Below are 17092 nucleotides of genomic sequence, written 5' to 3'. Positions count from 1 at the left end.
CGGCCCTGACTCTGAGCAGCTTTTGGAGACCCAAGCAGCAGTGGACACATTTAGAGCGCTGTAAATAATCTTGCAAACAGCTCCACTGAGCAGGGGCAGCGGTGCTCGTATGAAGGAGCAACAGCTAAGTTTAAACATCTGGTTCTGTGAATTCCTGTATTGTAATAAAATAAGTCTTCCCACAGATTTCACGTCATCTTTGTCTGGGCATCACTGAACTGTGAAGGGAGAAACTTTTTTGTGGTTTTCAGAGGAACAAAGAGACGATATGCATCTGGTGAGGTGTCCTGGCAGCCTCCTGCGCTCTGAGCCTGCATCTCGCGCTGGCAGCGTGGCCCCATGTCCTGGGACGGTAACTGGTTGACCCACAGCACCCCAAACAGCAGAGCCTGGAGGGAGACCATGGTCTCCAAGGCCCAGGGAATGTGCGATAACCTCGCTGCAGCCCACAGAGACCAAGAACGGCAGCCCCGAACTGAAAGAGACACGAGGAAAATGCCTGCAATCTGGATCCCACCTTTTTGGCCCCTGTTCAAATGAAAGGGCAACAAAGAACATACAACAAACTGGTTAAAAACTCACAGCCTTAATGAAGTCCAGAAAGGACCATTCCCTGTGCCTCATCCAGTCCCCAGCAGACCGCAGCCTCAAGCACCTCCCTGTGCAGGGCTGCGTGCCCTGCAGGCACAGAGCCGTGAGGCTGGCAGCGCAGGACTGACCTTGCCCAGGGGACACAGAGCTCTGTGTACCTCCTCTGCAGGCTTTTGTGCCTTAGCAGCGTTGGTGATTTCTCACCCAAATGGTCTTCAGGAACAGAGAGCTCACTCTTTAGTTCCAGGGGAGCCAGGAACATCTGATGACTTTTAGTGGAGGGAGGGATGTGCTGACCTGGGGTGTGATGCTCAGCCTCCTGTTGCCAGTGCTTGCCTTCACACAAGGGCAGACAACTGCTGGGTCTCCCCAGAGCTGCCAGACAGCAGCTGCCTGCAGGCTTTGTGCAGGTGCTTATCTTTTTTGAAAAGCTTTCCCTGCAAAATATGAATCTGCTGGAACAGGTGGTTCGGCAGAGGGAGCGGGCACAGAAACCTGCTGGGAAATCAACCGTACAAAGCTGAAGCAAGCTGGATTGGATCATGTTTTGCATTAAGCACAGGGCTGTCTTTATTCCCTGGGAGCAGACCCAGATCCATGCATTCCCAGACTCAGGCAGCAGCTCACGCATCCCCTGGGCTCCTCCCTCCACCCCTGTCTGCAATGTGACCACTCAGGTGCCATTTGCCTTTGATTATTGCCTCCAAATGTCATGATGTGAGTGTGCTCGAGCTGCCTCGCAGGCTCTCCAGCCTGCCCAGCATCCTTTGAGGACAAGTGACTCCATCAACAGAATTGCAAAGAAAATCCCCTTCTCCTCAGTTGGCCAATTCTCGGTAACGGGGCCTGTAACACATCACACCCACTTTGTTTATTTGGAGGCTGGCATGTTTAAGAGATCCTCGGCTTATCTTAAGTCTACCACTTATGCAGAGAAGTAAGGCCCACAAGTCTGTTGAAAGTCAGGGGGACATTTGGCTGCAGCCACCCCTCGGAGATGATAAAAGGCTGATGGGGGAATGCAACGGGAAATGTGATGAACTCGGCTGTAAATGTGTGCGGACATAGTGGGTTCAATGAAATCTGAGCATTTCAAGGAGGGGAATGTGACCCCCACTCCCGAGCCGAGCCTCACCGTCTCCAAGGGCTCCCTGCCCCTATTGCCTAGTACACACTCACATGCATCCCTGCTGATCAGAGCAGGGAGACCGCAACCATAAATCTTCAGGAGCCATTTTTCAGTGGGACTAGATTCCATTTAGTCCACAGACTTACCAGTCTGTTTGGGAAAAGGGATTTCATTCCTTTGCTTCTTCTTGTCAGGATGGATTTACTGATCCCAAACATGTTCCTCACACTTTATTTAGGGCTTAATATGCATCATTTACATTGCCGAGCTGTCACCAGCCTGTCTGAGCTATATAGGCAGGCAGGCAATGCATTTCCCTTGCCCCGTTGCTCTCCCTGCCAGATGTGGAGCTGTGAGGATAAAGCAGTTAGGAGATCCCTTGATAGATACAACTTGCCTTTTGGGGGGTTGCTACTTATTCCTGCCCTGTGCAGAGGCCAGACAGGCTCAGCACAGATGGACATCTTCCTCCAGCTACACTCCCAGGAACAAGTCACCTGTAACATGCAGTTCTGCAGGAGAGGATTCGATTTTCTCGTTAATGGATGCCAAGCGATGGCTCTTGAGCCCAGCAAAAGCTTGCCTCTGTCTGCATCTTTACAGAAGATTCTCCAATGCTGACAGCGTTCACTAGATAGCTCACATCTGCATGCAGTTGAAGTATTCTTTCCCGATTTACTAGAGCTACAGAAATTCCGAGTCATTAGAGAGGGCGCTTACAAAAATAAGGGTGACATCTAATATATAATGAAGAAGAGCGGAGGATGGGGGTGGGAGGGACACGAGGCTCTTGGAACGCTCTTACAAGAGCTAAGAAGTGACCAAGGCCAATGGCCTCCCTGCCTTCGCTGGTGGCCCCTCCACCCTTGCTCCCCAACGAGGGACCTGCTCTCCTGTCCTCTCCAGCGCCGGCTGACGGAGTCAGGGAACACTCCTGGGGCTGTGCTCCCAGACACGGGTGTTTGACACCTGTTTCGGTCTATGAAAAACTGATCATTTTTCTAGGCTGGCCATAATTGGATGACTAATTTTAGCCATCCAGCTCTGCAGCAGGGCTCCTCGCCTTTGGGCTGTTTGCAGTTGCTTGTGGCAGTGCCTTGCTCAGCCAGCGGTGCCACAGCAGCCAGCCACGCCATCCAGCCAGCACCCGGGTCCCAGTGTCTCGGCTGTATCTGAGACAGGCGCATAGGAAGCACCCTGCTGCTGGCACAGCTGCCTGCCCCAGGGCTGGCAGGGATTAGACATTTCTGTTGGCTGCTTCCTATGAGAAAAGCTGCCTCCACTTCTCCAGGAGCCATTTCTGTGGCTGAGATCATCCCTGCTCAGGGCTGTCTCTGCCCTGGGATGTCCTTGCTCCAGGATGTCCCTGCTCTGGGATGTCCCTGCCCCAGGATGTCCTTGCTCCAGGATGTCCCTGCTCTGGGATGTCCCTGCTCATGCACCTTCAGCAAGAGCAGCAACCTCACCTGCTCCAGGCCACCTTTCCTCCTTCACAGCCCCCCCTGTGCAATTCAGCAGGGTCTGCCTCCCCACCCGGCACAACAAACAGGGAGACATCCCAAACCCCTCCTGCTCCAGAGTCACTTTCCACCTAAAAGGAATCCACAGTTTCTTCCAGGACTCCAGCAACTGAACTGCTGACCTCTGGGAGCCCTGAAAGCAAAAGGAACAGCAGCGTTAGCATGATAGATCCCTGATGATAGCGCAGGAGGGGAAACACAGGCAGGATTTACATTCTGTCCCTTACGAATGGTTTGGCTGATATACTAAAAGCCGGATGGAGCATAAAAATGGAATTTATTCAAATTAAATGGTTGCAAATGTCATACTACATTGAGCCAGAAAGTTCTCCTACACGCAATGAACGGAATTTATGCTTCTAGAAAGCATGCAATTTTACCTGCTACTGCCTATGAAGGACATTCTTGTCCTAGACTTCTGATTTCGAAAATAAAGAACAAACAGCACCATCTTGTCAGGGTGCCAGGATCTAGCCAGAAAGATTTCAGAAAGGCAACATATACTTTTTCAATTAATTGAATGAACACTGTTTCTTTCCAGGTGAATAGCAAAATTACCTGCAGATGTGACTTTAACAGCAGTTGTTAACATTTAACCTTTGCCCTGCAGCTCAGAATCACTAACTCATGAAACAAAAGGAAAATCAGGATTGTGACTAGTGGGTGCTGACATTGGCATGCCTTAAAAGGAACAGACTAAAATGGGGAGGATCTCCCCTCCGAGAGGTGGGCCCCTTTGAGGCTTTTTGAGTGAGGACCCCAAATCAGAGACCCCAGAGTCTCGGGGACGCGGGAGGAGGTAACATGTCACAGACTGCTCTCTGTCCGTGGGCAGAGGCAGGAATCATCTTACCCTGCTCTTCTTTAGTCAAGGTCCTCTCCAGCCACAGCAGATGCTCTGCTGGAGCCAGCTCTCATTCCTGGGGATTTGCAGAGCAGAGAGAGGAGCTCAGCACCCCGGGGCTGAGCAGCCCTGCTGGGGCTAGGGCCCCATCCAGTACCTGCTTCTTTTAAGCACATGACTGGTCTGACTCAAGATAACTGGATTATCTTTCTGCCTGCTCTTAAATATATATTAAAGTTAAGCATGTTTGGCCTGGGTCGCGGCACTCAGCACCTTGCAGGTCTGCGCTCGCCGTGGGAGGCACGGGCTGGGGCTTTCGGTGGACACTCGGGCACTCGGCAGCTATCATCACACGTTCCTGTACATGCGGAGCCTGTTTAAAACAATGGCTTGTAAATGCAAAGCTCCATCTCCAGTTACTGCTCCTCTGCATCAGCCAGTCCCCTGCTTTACATGAGATATGTTTCAAATGATAGCATTTGTCTTTAATAAATGGTCACTCCATAAACTGCCTCCTATGGGAAACCTGGGGTTTATAAGTAAAACCTGATGTTTCCATTTCATTATAATGCATTCACTCTAAGATGAATACCAACTCATCCTCTGTTTAATATCAGCCTAAGGTGTGCAGTGGGTTTGTATTACTATTTATGAAATTCATATAGCTGGGCTTAATCTGTTTCAGATCCCACAGCTGTCTCTGTATCTGTATCAGCTTGACCTGAAACAGGGATGTTCTCCTTTTGCTGGAGTCACTGGCATCACCAACATTCAGAGGAGATACAGAGCAAAGCTCCTTCCATGGCCACAGAAAGTCTGACCGTAGATTTGAGGTTCTTTAGCCAAACGTATGCCTCAGAATACCTTTTGGGATGCTTTATTTTTAAGGCAAAATCTGTCTATTCTTGTCCATACTCTAAAAAGGAATCTGAGATGCATAAATAGTTTTCAGGTGACATGTCAAAGTAGCACTGCATGCCACATTCATGCATGTGCTGTAAACCTGATAAACAGACCAGACCACCACATTGCAGGCTGCAATATTCAGGGTCTCCATGCTTTCTTATAGGCCACTCATACATCTCTAGCCTTAAACACACCATTTTGTATGCACGCAGCTTGGATCTTGACGTACTTCAGCAGAAAAAAGTTTCATAGGTAAATGACAATTTCTCAACCATTCAGTAGACATCTATCTATAGCATCACTTTAAAATATTGCTCATCAAGTACAAAACTCATCCAGAGGATAATAAAGCAGTACAGGTAGCGAGCATATCTGCATTTGGCTTAAACAAAGGTAAAACACGCACTGAGCGATCCCTTGAATCCAAGCCTTATGTTTCACGCCATCAGTCATGTTCCAGTGCTGCATCACTCAGATACTTCTAACAAAAGTGGTGAGATAATCTCTGTCCCATGAGAACTGCTCTGCTAGTATCTCCTGTGGCTTGAAAGGGGAAGCAGAGCGCTGCCTCATCTCCTGCTAATCTTTGCAGAAATCTCTTCTGACTCACTCTCACTAGGGACTGAAGATCCCTCAAATAACCTCAGAAGGTTTAGAAATCAGGTTCAGGGAGGCACCATTGATTCATGTCACTGCTGGAGAAAGAAGAGAAGGTATTATGTGAAGTAGTATAGAGTTATAAACAAATGGATGAGAAGAAATACATATTTTAGCTGGATTGCTCTGCTTCCCCCTTTTCCAGGGCTACTAAACAAATACAACCACAGCAGAGTAAATGAATGAAACCACAGAGCAATTTCTTGAACTCTCCAGCCTTGAAGATGTCCTATTTGGGAAAGTCCAGAAAGGACAAGCTCCACCAAACCACCACCTGCGAGCATGGGACAGGTCTGCTGCTGGAAAGCACAGATGCAGGAAGGCGGCTGCTCAGCATCGCCTCAGCAGGGGAAAGCTGTCCGCAGGGACCCCTTCAGCAGGCCTACTCACAGGACTGGCTTCTTTCACAAATCCCTGGTCAGAACCTGTAGTTCAGTTCATAGCAAATGCCCTTTGGGGATGGGGGAAAAAAAAAAAGAGAGAGACTGACCCATTTGAGTTCCATCTGTTGGAGTTTATAACCGTTCTCCTTATAATTGCCAACAGACAATGTGAATTGCAATTAGCTAATTGCTTGCTAACTTTCCGTTCTAATAATAGTCATGTTCCAGAGTTATACAAGCTTGGAGGCTGCTGCTGTTCCCTTGCAACTGGCAATAATAAATAATACCGTATTCCCTCAGCATTGCCCTTTCTTCCAAGTTTCATCCCCATGCAAATTGCTCCAGCATGTACTAATCCCTGACGGGATGGCAGAGGCATCAACAGCATTTATTTGTAGTTCATTGCACTGGGAGCGTTCAACACTTGCACGATGATGTGACTCCCGTGTGCCACTTGTCCCTTCTGCACGGCCAGCGTGGCAGGTCTGGGAGGTGCCTCTCGACGGGGCTGGGCAGCAGGACCAAGTGCTCTGCATCCCTGGCCATCCAGCCCTCCTGTCAATACGAGTTTTGTTTCAGGTTTTTTGGAGTTTTGGGGTTTTGTTTGGTTTTTTGCTTTCCCTTTGCAGGATCAGATGCGGCCCTAGCCCCTGTAGTGACATGTTTTATTACCAGTAGCTTCAATAATGTCAGCACAGAACTAAACTGGAGCTTTACAGAACACACACTCTCCAGCAACAGAACAAGCTGTACAGTGTCACTGCTGCAGCGATAAGGGGGGTGGACCCCGGCAGGGCTCCTACTGGGGACAGGGGTCAGGCTGGGTGCCGAACCCCAGCGTTCCCAGGGCGAGGGGTGGGGGGAGCTCCCTTCCACTCGGGTGAACTTTTCTGCACCCCTCTCCAGGCTTTCTAATCTCCAGCTTGTTACTGCTGTGCAGATGCAGCTAATTGAGAAGCAAAGCAACAGCCTGATCCAGCGAAGTCAAGGCCAATGAAATGAGCAACAGCATTCCCTGGCGCGCGAGGAACTACTGAACACAGACCTGCCAGCAAGCGGATGTCTCCAGAGCTTACAGCCTAATCTTATTAAACTCAACCAAAAAGCCTTTTAGAGTTGGGGGAGTCGTGTCCAGCAAAAGCTGGTCTGGATTATTCCCCTGGTGCCTCTGGGGTTTTTCCACATCGCTGGCTCCCCATCTCCTCGGGCAGGGGGATGTCGGGCTGCCAGGCACGATGCAGCACGGGAACAGGAGCGTCTGCCCAAACCCTGCTGCTTCGGGGGCTCAGCCCACCTGAAGTCCTGACGCCTGCAGACTTGACTAATACGAATGGCAGCAGGGGCTCATTTTCAGGTTCCTCATTAGCAGAACTGTTCTGGTGCTGCCCCGGTGCCCTCCCAGCCCCCTGCTCCAGACAGATCAGACGCAGGCTCCCTGGCTCCAGAAAGGCTTCAGATTGCTCTTCCTTTGCGCACAATTATCTGGACTTTTCCATCCGTTATTTCTCCCCTCTCCTGCTCCTGAGATCTGATCACAGGTAGATTTATTAAGTTTAAAAGCACTCCTTGTGCAAGCCATACTCCATAGCCCCATCTTCCCACTTGCACAACCTCTCTCACCCTCTTTCCTGGGGTTTGGGTAAAGAGGTACCAAAACCGTACCATGAAGCACAGTTCTCCTCAGCAAAGCCACACCAGGTGAGCTCTCCCTCGCTCTCACAACAATGTGGAGATTTCTTGAGGGAGGAAAGCTCTGTGTAGAGAACTGGCTTGGACAACTCAGGACCCCACTTTCAACATTTTCCCCTGTCTCGAGCTTGGCATCAGCAGGTATTTCTAGCCATTTTCAGGTTTTTGCTCTCCTGTGCACCGTATGCCTGGGTACATCCTGGGAACACACACCACAGCGCCAGATGCTTTTCTCAATGAAACTCTTGTATTCCTATTTCCCTCTGATAATGGCTGCTAAGCAGAGGTTGATTTGAAATGCCCAGGAATGAGTGAAAATTTCAAGGTTCCTTGAGCATGAAACAGCTTAGAAAAGCCAACTACAACTCATTGCAAAAAGTCATCATAGATGGCAAATTAGGCCTGGTTTTTGAATAGCAGGGATAATCTATTATTGCATCAGACTGGAGGGAATGTCAGATGCATTGATCTAACAACCATCTTTAAGTGCAGCCTGTGTAAATCAATGAGACCTTAACAATTCCTGATGGGCAAGCCCCTGACTTTCTATTTTGCTTTCAAGATCAGCTCTGTTTAAACTTCTCAGTCATTTCAGTTCTTCCATGAGGAGAAGGAGATGGTGGGACCCACTTTTGAGGGTAACATGTAAAGAAAGGAAATGAATGATGCTATTTTATTCCTCAGACATCCAAAGCGAAAAAGTTGTAGGATTTATTCCAGAATCACGATTCCTCTTGCATTACAATGGAGACACCCATTTGTTTCCAAAACACAGATGCGACGTTCTCTGCCAGTGAAAGCGAGAAATAAGACTGCTGTCCTCTTCCCAAGGCTCAGGTGCACAAGTCAGGAGCAGGATCTCCTTGCTCAAACGAAGTAGCGGGACACGACAAGCTGGAGGAATTCAGCCAAAGGAACAGCTTTGCTTACTTCTGCTTTGGCTTCCTCTGCCAATGTTTTTTCTCAGCACTGGTTGATGGGTTTCAGACTGAGGGAACATTAGGAAATGAAAGGGAGAAGGCTGTGACACACCACACACGGTGCCAAGGAATGGCAGTGACGCACGGCAGCTGGCGGGGACCCCGGCGCGCACCTTGCCAGCGCTGCTGCGTGGAGCCACCCTCCACGGGACCCGGCTGTCCTCACCCCGGCTGTCCCAGCACGCCCACAGCCACCCTCGGTCACTGCCTCCCAGCACCGGCTGCTGCTTCTCCGCTCACACCAGAAGCTGGGGACGATCACCTGCTGCTCCACACCTCCCACAGAGGTGACAGTAGCTGGGGCCATGCCAAGAGGACAGGCAGCAGGGTCTGCGGCGTCTCCAGAAACCTCCCCCTTAAGGGCGGGAAAGGGAGATGGCCGGAAAGCTGTCTGGACCTGGCAGCTGCACAGCACAGTTTGTTCCCCGGGCCGACGGCACGTTGCAGAGAACAGCATCGTTTTAAAGCGCAGCGGCAGGCCAGGTCACGCAGAGTCATGGGAGGGTGAGGCGTTCCCGGACCCCACTGCCGTCTCCGGGAGAGCATCCCTTCTGCCCTGCCGTATGAGTTACTCCCAGCAGTCACTGCCAGGTGCTCTTGGAAATGAGGCCATGAGCTTTGACCAGCTTGAATTCATCTCCTAACCTCAGGAGAAAAGAGAAAAGGTCCTACTATGCTTAGTACAGAGCTGAATCTGGTCTCTGGCTGACAAGTGGCTATGGACTATACACAAAAATGCTCTAAGGCTAACTGCACCAAATGTTTCTTCTCCACCTAACACAGTTGTTTGGGATTCAGTTAGAAACAAAACTGCATCTTGTAGTTTTTAATAAAGCTCTTGGCGAAGAGTTCAAACACTGGAGGGGGAGCAGGAGAGAGAGGTTGAATTTATGGGAGCGGGAGGAGATCATTTGCTTTCTTAGGAATTGGAAAAGATTAATAGTATGCAAAGGCTCTTGGATTCATTCCTGACATAGCAGAATGGTTAGGAGACTTACCGGCTTGATATTCTTCATTCTGCCTTCCCCAGGTGGCCTAGAGACTGTCTGGATGGTGGAGAAAAAGGAACAGAGAACCATCCCATATCAGCCCCCAGTGAGGAAGGCAGCTGTGGTATGCTGGAGCACCAAACCTCACAGAGGTTTGCTTTGCTGTGAAATTAAATAGCTACTTAATATTTCTGCAAGTGCTGCTTGTGTGGGAAGGCAATGGCGACTGTGGAGCTGGTGGGGGCACAGGGCAACAAAGCAGGTTCTTCCTACCGGCACATACCCATTCCTGGACCCCAGGCCACTGATGGCACAAAACGGTTCCATAACAAGAATCTGAACTTATGGAAGGTCTCTCTCCTGCCACCGGCATTTTGCAATCAACATGTAACATGCTAGGTGAATCCCGAAGCAAGGAAAAATGGAAGGAAAAAGACAGGAATTTCCCAAGTCCCACTGAACAGCCCAAAGCTTCTTTCCAATAGCCAAAACCCACTGCAAGCCTCGCTGCACATGGAGTGCAGTGGAGAAGCATGAAAAGCCACTGGATGCACATGGGGAACCACAGGACGTGACTTCAAGACAAGCCAGAGGCTGTGTTGGAGAGGCAGTCTCCAGGATCGTAAACTGGCGCAGGCATTGCTTCCAATCTTACAAATCTCACCATCCCACTGGACTTTGGGATGACAGACAGCCCTTTTCCCCAGAGGCCCATGCCGAACGCAGCCTTTATGCACAAACCATGAGGCTGCATGCAGCTTGACATACTCAACCACCAAGAAAGGACGCACAGGTCACCTGGAGAGCACGAGCAAAAGAAGCCACTGACAATATCCCTTGCCTGAACTAACAGTCACCTCCCCAAAACCAAAGTTATGCTGGAAACTAGATGAGAGGATGGGCAGAGAAACTTGCTTTCCATTGTTGGGTCACCGTCAGAGGAACATCGGACAGATCTCCTAATTTCTCCATGATGCTTTAGCTGGGAAATTGCAAGCCAACAGCCCTGCCACTTGGCTGGGTACAAGTGCAGTACTGTTTTCAAGACGTCTTAGACAGCCATGGAGCACAGTCAGCTACGGAAAATAAAACTCCTGTGCTATTTATGAGTATCTGTTGTGCTCCAATTTGGGGGTAGAAGTCTGCAGTGGTGCTTAAAACATTGCATTTTGAGGCAGCAACGACTTCTCAGAAGGCCACGATCAGTCTTATTTTTCAAATAATATTAGGAAATATAATGTTTGCTCCATCTGAGAATGAATGAGGAACTTGAGCAAAACTGCTAAACATAAAAGTTCCTGGACATCTGGAAAGGATTAGTCAGGAAGGTGCTTGGGACAAGGAGTTCAGGCAAGTTCAAGAGACACCTACTGTAGATTTGTTTCCACAGAAGGAGGGAGGAGGAGTGAAAGGGTTGAGGGGAAAAGCAGGAAGGGAGGATTGAAACAAAATCTATGCAGGACTGGCAGATAAGGCAAGCGATGAAAACAGCCTCCATTCTGCGGAAGCGCGAAGTGCAGAACAGGCGGCCCTAGAGGGTCTGCTGCAATAGAAGGGGCTTGTAGCAACAAGGGATGAAACACAGTGGCAAAGAGCTGGCCAAGTAACTGCTCGGGCCCATCTTTGCAAGGGCAGACAACAGAACCTGCGCTGAGCACAACCGCACTGCAGGAAAGCACATCCCTGCCTCTCAGCCAGATGTGTCCCCACTCAACACACATCTATAGGATTAGCAGAGTTTGCCCACCTTGGAGCTCACCAACAACTCAACAGGGTAAATGCTGTGATAAAGTCAAGAGCACTAGAGAAACACTAAAGTGTAGACAGCCGAGCACTAGGAACAGAGCTACACATCCAATTAATGTAGATGGGAGAATGTTTGTTTTATTTCCGAGCAGATAAGCACTCATGCAGCCTCTTGAGCCCTGCAAAGTCACAAAGGAGTTCTGCTTCAGGCCAAGATGAAAGTCTCAAAGAATAAGCACGAAAACCACAGGGGCTTGTGAAATCCATGCTTGGTTTATTAAATGACTCACGAAGCTTTTTATCACATATTTCTGCCTCCGACTCACTTTACACTTAAATTCAGGTGCCAAATTCTTTGTCTTTTTCCTAACTATGGATCCTTGTAGTAAATTCAATTTTGAAATCTGTTTGAAATCCATGAGCTTATGCTGAAGCAAAGCTTTTGGGTTTTGTTTAAAAGTCTGAGTTACCCACAGCGGGTCCTCATTTCTGAAGCAGAACTGTGCAGAGACACCACTGCACCAGAAGCTAACTTTCACCCTACATGAAAAAACAAACTAACCAGATAGAAGTCAGATGCTCGCTATAAATGTTCATGGGTATTCAAATTTAGTAACTGATTTTAGTTTGTGCTTTCCCTATAAGTGAAGAATAACTATTTTCAAATTAAGTTAGCAGGAGGTAAAGCTGAAAATCAAAGCACGAGCTTTGTGTTTCCTGAAAATTTTACTTTAACAAGGTAGCTCCGGCTGCTAACTTTGTTTTATTGCATTCCTGAATGACAGATCTCCATGCAAGAATACTTTAAGAGCTCTGCTCCAAAAATAAAGGCACTCAGATTTATTTTTATGATTAGGTGTATTTTACCAGTTAGTCTCAGAGCCCTTGATACTGCCCTTACCCACTGGCCTCACTCAGGCATTGCACAGGCTGGAGCCCCCCAGTCCTGCACTCAGCTTCCCCAGGCAGCTGGAGAGGACCCTGCTGCCTGCCAGCAGATGCTGCTGTGTTTTCACTCGCCTCCCTCCCATCCCTGTACTCAGACAGACACTGAAATCCTTTGCTGATGACAGCAGACATGGCTTGCTAGCAGTGGGCCACGTCACAGCTCAGTCTTGGAAAGCTCAGGCACAGAAACAAACTGAGAGCAAGCCAGGGACCTTCAGGATGAGGGAGAGACGTGGGGAGGAAGAGCAGCGCCTACCGCAGACAGTCTGCCCTGGCTCCTCCGAGCCGCAGGCTGGGATGACACCACCCAACAATATCCCTGCCATGGGCATGCAGGTATCTAACTCAGCCGTGCGGGCTCCCAGGCATTGGAAGAGGAGGAGCGGCCTTCCCACCCAAGTGCTCCCAAGTTAAATGCTTAAAGAGTGAATGCCCACCCTGGCTGTCTTCACAATGGGAACCTTCGAACCCACACAGATTCCCTGGCGAATGTTGGCTGAAGGGAGTCTCGCACACATAAGGAACCACATTCTTGTCAGCAACTGGGGACCTTGGCAGCCATCCTGAGCTGTAACATCCAGATCCTGAAATGGAACAAACCTACAGTTGTATCCAATTAGAGCGCTCTGATGCGGAGGTTCAGTTGTGCCCTTCCAGAACACTGCAACTGATGACATGGCCCATCAGCCAGAAACAGTACAGAGTAACTAGATCATCTTTAAGGTCCCCTCCAACTCAAACCATTCTATGTTTCTTATTAGTCACATCAAAACTTCAGTGAGCACCTCCTTCACCCCATTTCAGTCAGAGTCAGGTCGTGGCCACTTTTAATTCAGAAGGCTCTCTCAGCACTTTTAGCAGTGCTATTGTTAGCCTAAAGATAGACATCAGAGGGCCAAACATCTAGAAGAAGCAGAAGGGCCACCACCAAACTGTTCTGAAGACCTTCCAAAATTTAAATCCATTTGTTCGTTATGCAGCTGTACTAAAGACAGACTCACAAAGAAGGGTGTTGAAGAGCTGTGTAGTATGTGCACATGTAAACACAATTCTGCATCCACAAACACCATGATTTATTGTTTTATGATGATGCTATATCAAGGCCTGAGCAAGGATGACACCCCAGGATTCACCCTGCCGTCATCCATCTTACGCCCTTCGAGCCACGTATAATGAACCCAAGGCCATACAGCTGCTCTCTGTTCTTTTGTCTGCTCTCCCTCATCTCCCACCCCAAAACCAGAACTGTACAAGTCACTCATTGCAGTGACAGCCATCAGCACTGATGGAGGTGCGGGCATGCTTGCCATTAGCCACGTAGCTTGCCAGCACACTCCCAACACAGGCAACATGTCTGCACTTTGGCCACAGGTTCAAAACCATATTAGAAAAGGAACAGGAGATGGATGAAAGATAGTGCTATTACCTTTGCTCTTTGCTGTACCGCAACATTCAACCTTTTTATCAGATGGATTTCAGACTGGCAGCCTCTGCAGACACCAGCATTCTGCTGTCAGAGATAGCTTGGAGGGCATCTACATAAATCTACTGCGATCTGTGTCATCCCACAGCATACACTTGCCCTTTCCTTAAAAACAGAAGTCAGTGATGTCCCATGGGAAGATGCGTGGGTTGAACACCAGCAGGAGGTAATGGCTAATAAAGTTTACCTACACTGCTTCACTGACTGCAACCTAAACACAGGACATGAATTTCTAGAGTTGGGAGGAGTTTGCGGCTGGAATCAAAACTCTGGAAAAGGAAACTAGATGAAATTGCTCACTCTGCTGTGGACAGGAAAATAAATGCCTTATACTGAACTGATGCTGTGATGCAACCCACAGCATCAGCAGCACACTGACAAAATGAGTCAGCGACAGGTCATGGCGAGACAGAGCCACTCAAGGATGGGAAGTGCTTTGCACGCAGAAGCATCTGCATCGAGACTGCTCTACAGCCATTTGCTAAATAAACTGCATTCTTGGCTGATCTGCCAAACCAGTATCTTCACTGCATCATCTGCTTCATCTTAAGCTGAAGCAGCAGGAGGAGGACTCCATTTCTCACTTCCCTAGGAAGGAGATGGCCAAGTGAAAAGCTCAGAACAGTCACACCACAACTCACAACACACAGTTACGCTGCAGTCTCACACGGGGGCTGTAGGGGATGCCTGGAGCAGCGGGCACCTGTCCAGCCATGAGAGCCCCCCACAGCCGGCTGGAGGACAGGATCAGCAACAGCAAGCACACCAGGGTCCCGAAGCGTGCAGAGCATGCAGGAACAAAGAGGAACTACCTTCAGCAGCAGAGGAGTACTGCCAAGCCAGCTGAGCTCCCCACCAGCCCTCGGATCCCCTGCCCTGTACGTGCTGGGAGCACAACCCGCCTTGCTTCCCTGGGCTTAACGCCCTTCCCTTGGCAAACGCCGATTTCATCAGCCATGACGCCCGGAAGCCATACCAACGCCAAGAGGGTGACGTGATTTTTCTTTGCAATTAGAACTGCATATAAAGCACCATCCATGAAGACCTGCCAGCTGATGGTGAGCACTGGCAGCCCCAGCCCTGCAGCCATCTCCCAGGGCCCCCGTGGGCGGCTCTCCACAGGTCGAGCAGTGCCCTCAGGTGGTCAGATGGACTCCCCGGGTTTGAGACCTGCTTCACCGTAAAAACAGGGAGCACAAGCACATCTAAAATCCATCCAAGTACAACTCTTTATTTGGCCTTCTCTGAGAAGCTACAATTTCGTACCAAATGTTATTTAACAACAGGCACCCCACCACTTTCCAGGAACATTACAGAGGATTGGTGTCATGGCCAACAAAAGATGTCCCCAGAACTGTCAGGAGCTGCTGTGGCCACAGAGCATGAAGTTTTAAGACTTTGATTTAAACATGCCCTAGCAGAGATATCAGAAGAGCGTACTCTAACACACTTGAAAACTGCCTGTGTCAGACCTCAGGGTTCTGTACCTCCATAATTACATTTCCAAGCCAAATTTGCTCCTTCTTCTTCAATGTACAGGTGGATGAAAGCAAACACATTGCTGAGAGGCACAAGGTGCAAACTGTTTTCAAGCCCTGATTTGACATCTTTTATTTATTTGTAAGGACGGTACCTATGCATCCTCCTTACATGTACAGGTATCAGCCTGCTGGATTTTATGTTACGCTCACTTATTTGCAGCGCACCTCAAGTTAGTAAGTCTCAACATTTTTTTCAGTATACAAAACATCCATGGCAGGCAAAAGAAAGGACAATTTCCACAGCTTGTTCAGCTCAGCCTCTTCTTCAGACGCCAAGTCCATTTCCACTTGAAAATGAAACAGTCCAAGCATTTCCTACTGAGGCCAAGTACCCAACTCATTCAGCTTCCAAAAAGCACCAGTAAAGCGTCCTCAATTCATCATCCTCTTTGTGGTCACCTCAGAACATACCAGACTCTCGCAGAAGGCGGTCGACGCCAGTCCCTCCTGTTCTCCATCAGGAGCCTGGTGAGCAGCACAGCTCTCGCTGGTTGTCCACAAACAGAGAGATCTTAAGAAGCGTATCTGAGTTAGAAGGGAAAAACCAACCCCATTAGCTTAATGCATTTTATCTGTATTCTGTACACACAAAGCCTTAACGTGTTTCTAAAAGCAATGAAGAAAAACATAAGTAAAACTAACTTAGCAGACCAAGCAAAATGGATCACTAAGCCCCTTTTACACTGTGAGAAAGGGTGCCGCTTCCAGCTGTGCCCAGGGTGTGATGGCGAGTATTTATGCCTGAAGTCGTTCACCAGATCTCAAAGCAGGTCGCAAAGCTCAACCGCAAACTGGGCAAGGTCACCCGCTGCTACTGAGACCCACACAGCAAGCACCCCCAGGCCCACGTGCTGTCCCCAGGGCTGAGACATCAGCACGGAGCTCCGGGAAAGGCCCTTTGGGTCTGCTGTAAGCAGACCTACCTTGAATGACGTCTTCCTTGTAGCGCGCCAAAATCCTCTCCCAAGACTGCGGCAGGGCCTCCATGTCTGCCAGGCTGTCGCAGCGGATGCGGAGCAGCAGCAGCTTGCTCTCCAGGTACCTTCCTGCCCGCTAAGGACAACAAAGAGACAAAGGCACCCGCCGGCGCTGCCCACCCGACCCCAGCAGAAGGATACAGCTGCCGGTAGTACCGCTCCACGTCCTGCAGCCCCTCCAGCGCGTCAGCCAGCGAGGGGCAGCGCGGCCCGCGCCGCAGGGCCGCCGCCAGGCCCAGCTCCGCCGCCCGCTCCTCGTACAGCCGCAGCACGGCGGCCACGCCGGCCCCCACGGCGTCCCGCACGGCCCGCAGCTCCGCCCTGCACGGCAAAGCGGGAGACGCTCAGCGGCGGCCCCCCGCCCGGCCCCGGCCCCGGCCCCGGCCCCGCCGCCGCCTCACCGCCGGCCGCCGAGCTGCTCCAGCAGCGCCTCGGCCGCGCCGCGCTGCTTCCGCCACAGCCGCGCCCGCAGGTCGCCGAAGGGGCCCAGCGGCGAGCCGCCCCACGCCAGCCGCTGCGCCGCCCGCATCTGCGCCGCCAGCCCGGCCAGCGAGACCAGCAGCGGCGCCCAGGCGGCCATCGCCGCCCGCCAGGCCGCGTCCTGCCGCGCCGCCGCCGCCGCCCACTCCCGCAGCGCCGCCGCCAGCGCCGCCGCCGCCGCCATGGCGACCCGCCGACCCGGAAGCGCTTCCCCCGGCCCCCTGCGTCA

The 17092-nt window shown here is 50.4% G+C and overlaps 1 protein-coding gene across 4 annotated transcripts; it reads right to left on the bottom strand.

The window, feature by feature from the left end:
• Positions 1-3402: 3402 nt before the first annotated feature.
• AIRIM (AFG2 interacting ribosome maturation factor) lies at positions 3403-17062 on the bottom strand. Of its 4 annotated transcripts, XM_075047205.1 has the most exons (5): positions 16785-17062; positions 16525-16704; positions 16330-16448; positions 15818-15931; positions 3403-4457 (listed from the first exon to the last, which is right to left on the bottom strand). In XM_075047205.1, exons 1-4 carry the CDS (start codon positions 17045-17047, stop codon positions 15864-15866), a joined length of 630 nt encoding a protein of 209 aa, XP_074903306.1. In that variant the 5' UTR covers positions 17048-17062; the 3' UTR covers positions 3403-4457; positions 15818-15863. The 4 variants fall into 4 exon arrangements, with proteins under 4 accessions (XP_074903306.1, XP_074903307.1, XP_074903305.1 ...); XM_075047206.1 differs by lacking the exon at positions 3403-4457 and having other exon boundaries at positions 15449-15931; positions 16330-16452; XM_075047204.1 differs by lacking the exon at positions 3403-4457 and having other exon boundaries at positions 15449-15931.
• Positions 17063-17092: the final 30 nt, after the last annotated feature.

Source organism: Buteo buteo, chromosome 16 (genome assembly GCF_964188355.1).
Source record: "Buteo buteo chromosome 16, bButBut1.hap1.1, whole genome shotgun sequence".
Classification (NCBI taxonomy): domain Eukaryota; kingdom Metazoa; phylum Chordata; class Aves; order Accipitriformes; family Accipitridae; genus Buteo; species Buteo buteo.
The sequence above is the reverse complement of the archived record's forward strand: the minus strand, read 5'-3'. Positions and strand labels throughout refer to the sequence as shown.

Bases quoted from the DNA above. Each gene is read 5' to 3' on its own strand.
- AIRIM (XM_075047203.1), bottom strand. From the start codon at position 17,047: ATGGCGGCGGCGGCGGCGCTGGCGGCGGCGCTGCGGGAGTGGGCGGCG. The intron at 16,705-16,784 runs GTGAGGCGGCGG...TTTGCCGTGCAG, and splicing joins GAGCAGCTCGGCGGCCGGCG to GGCGGAGCTGCGGGCCGTGC.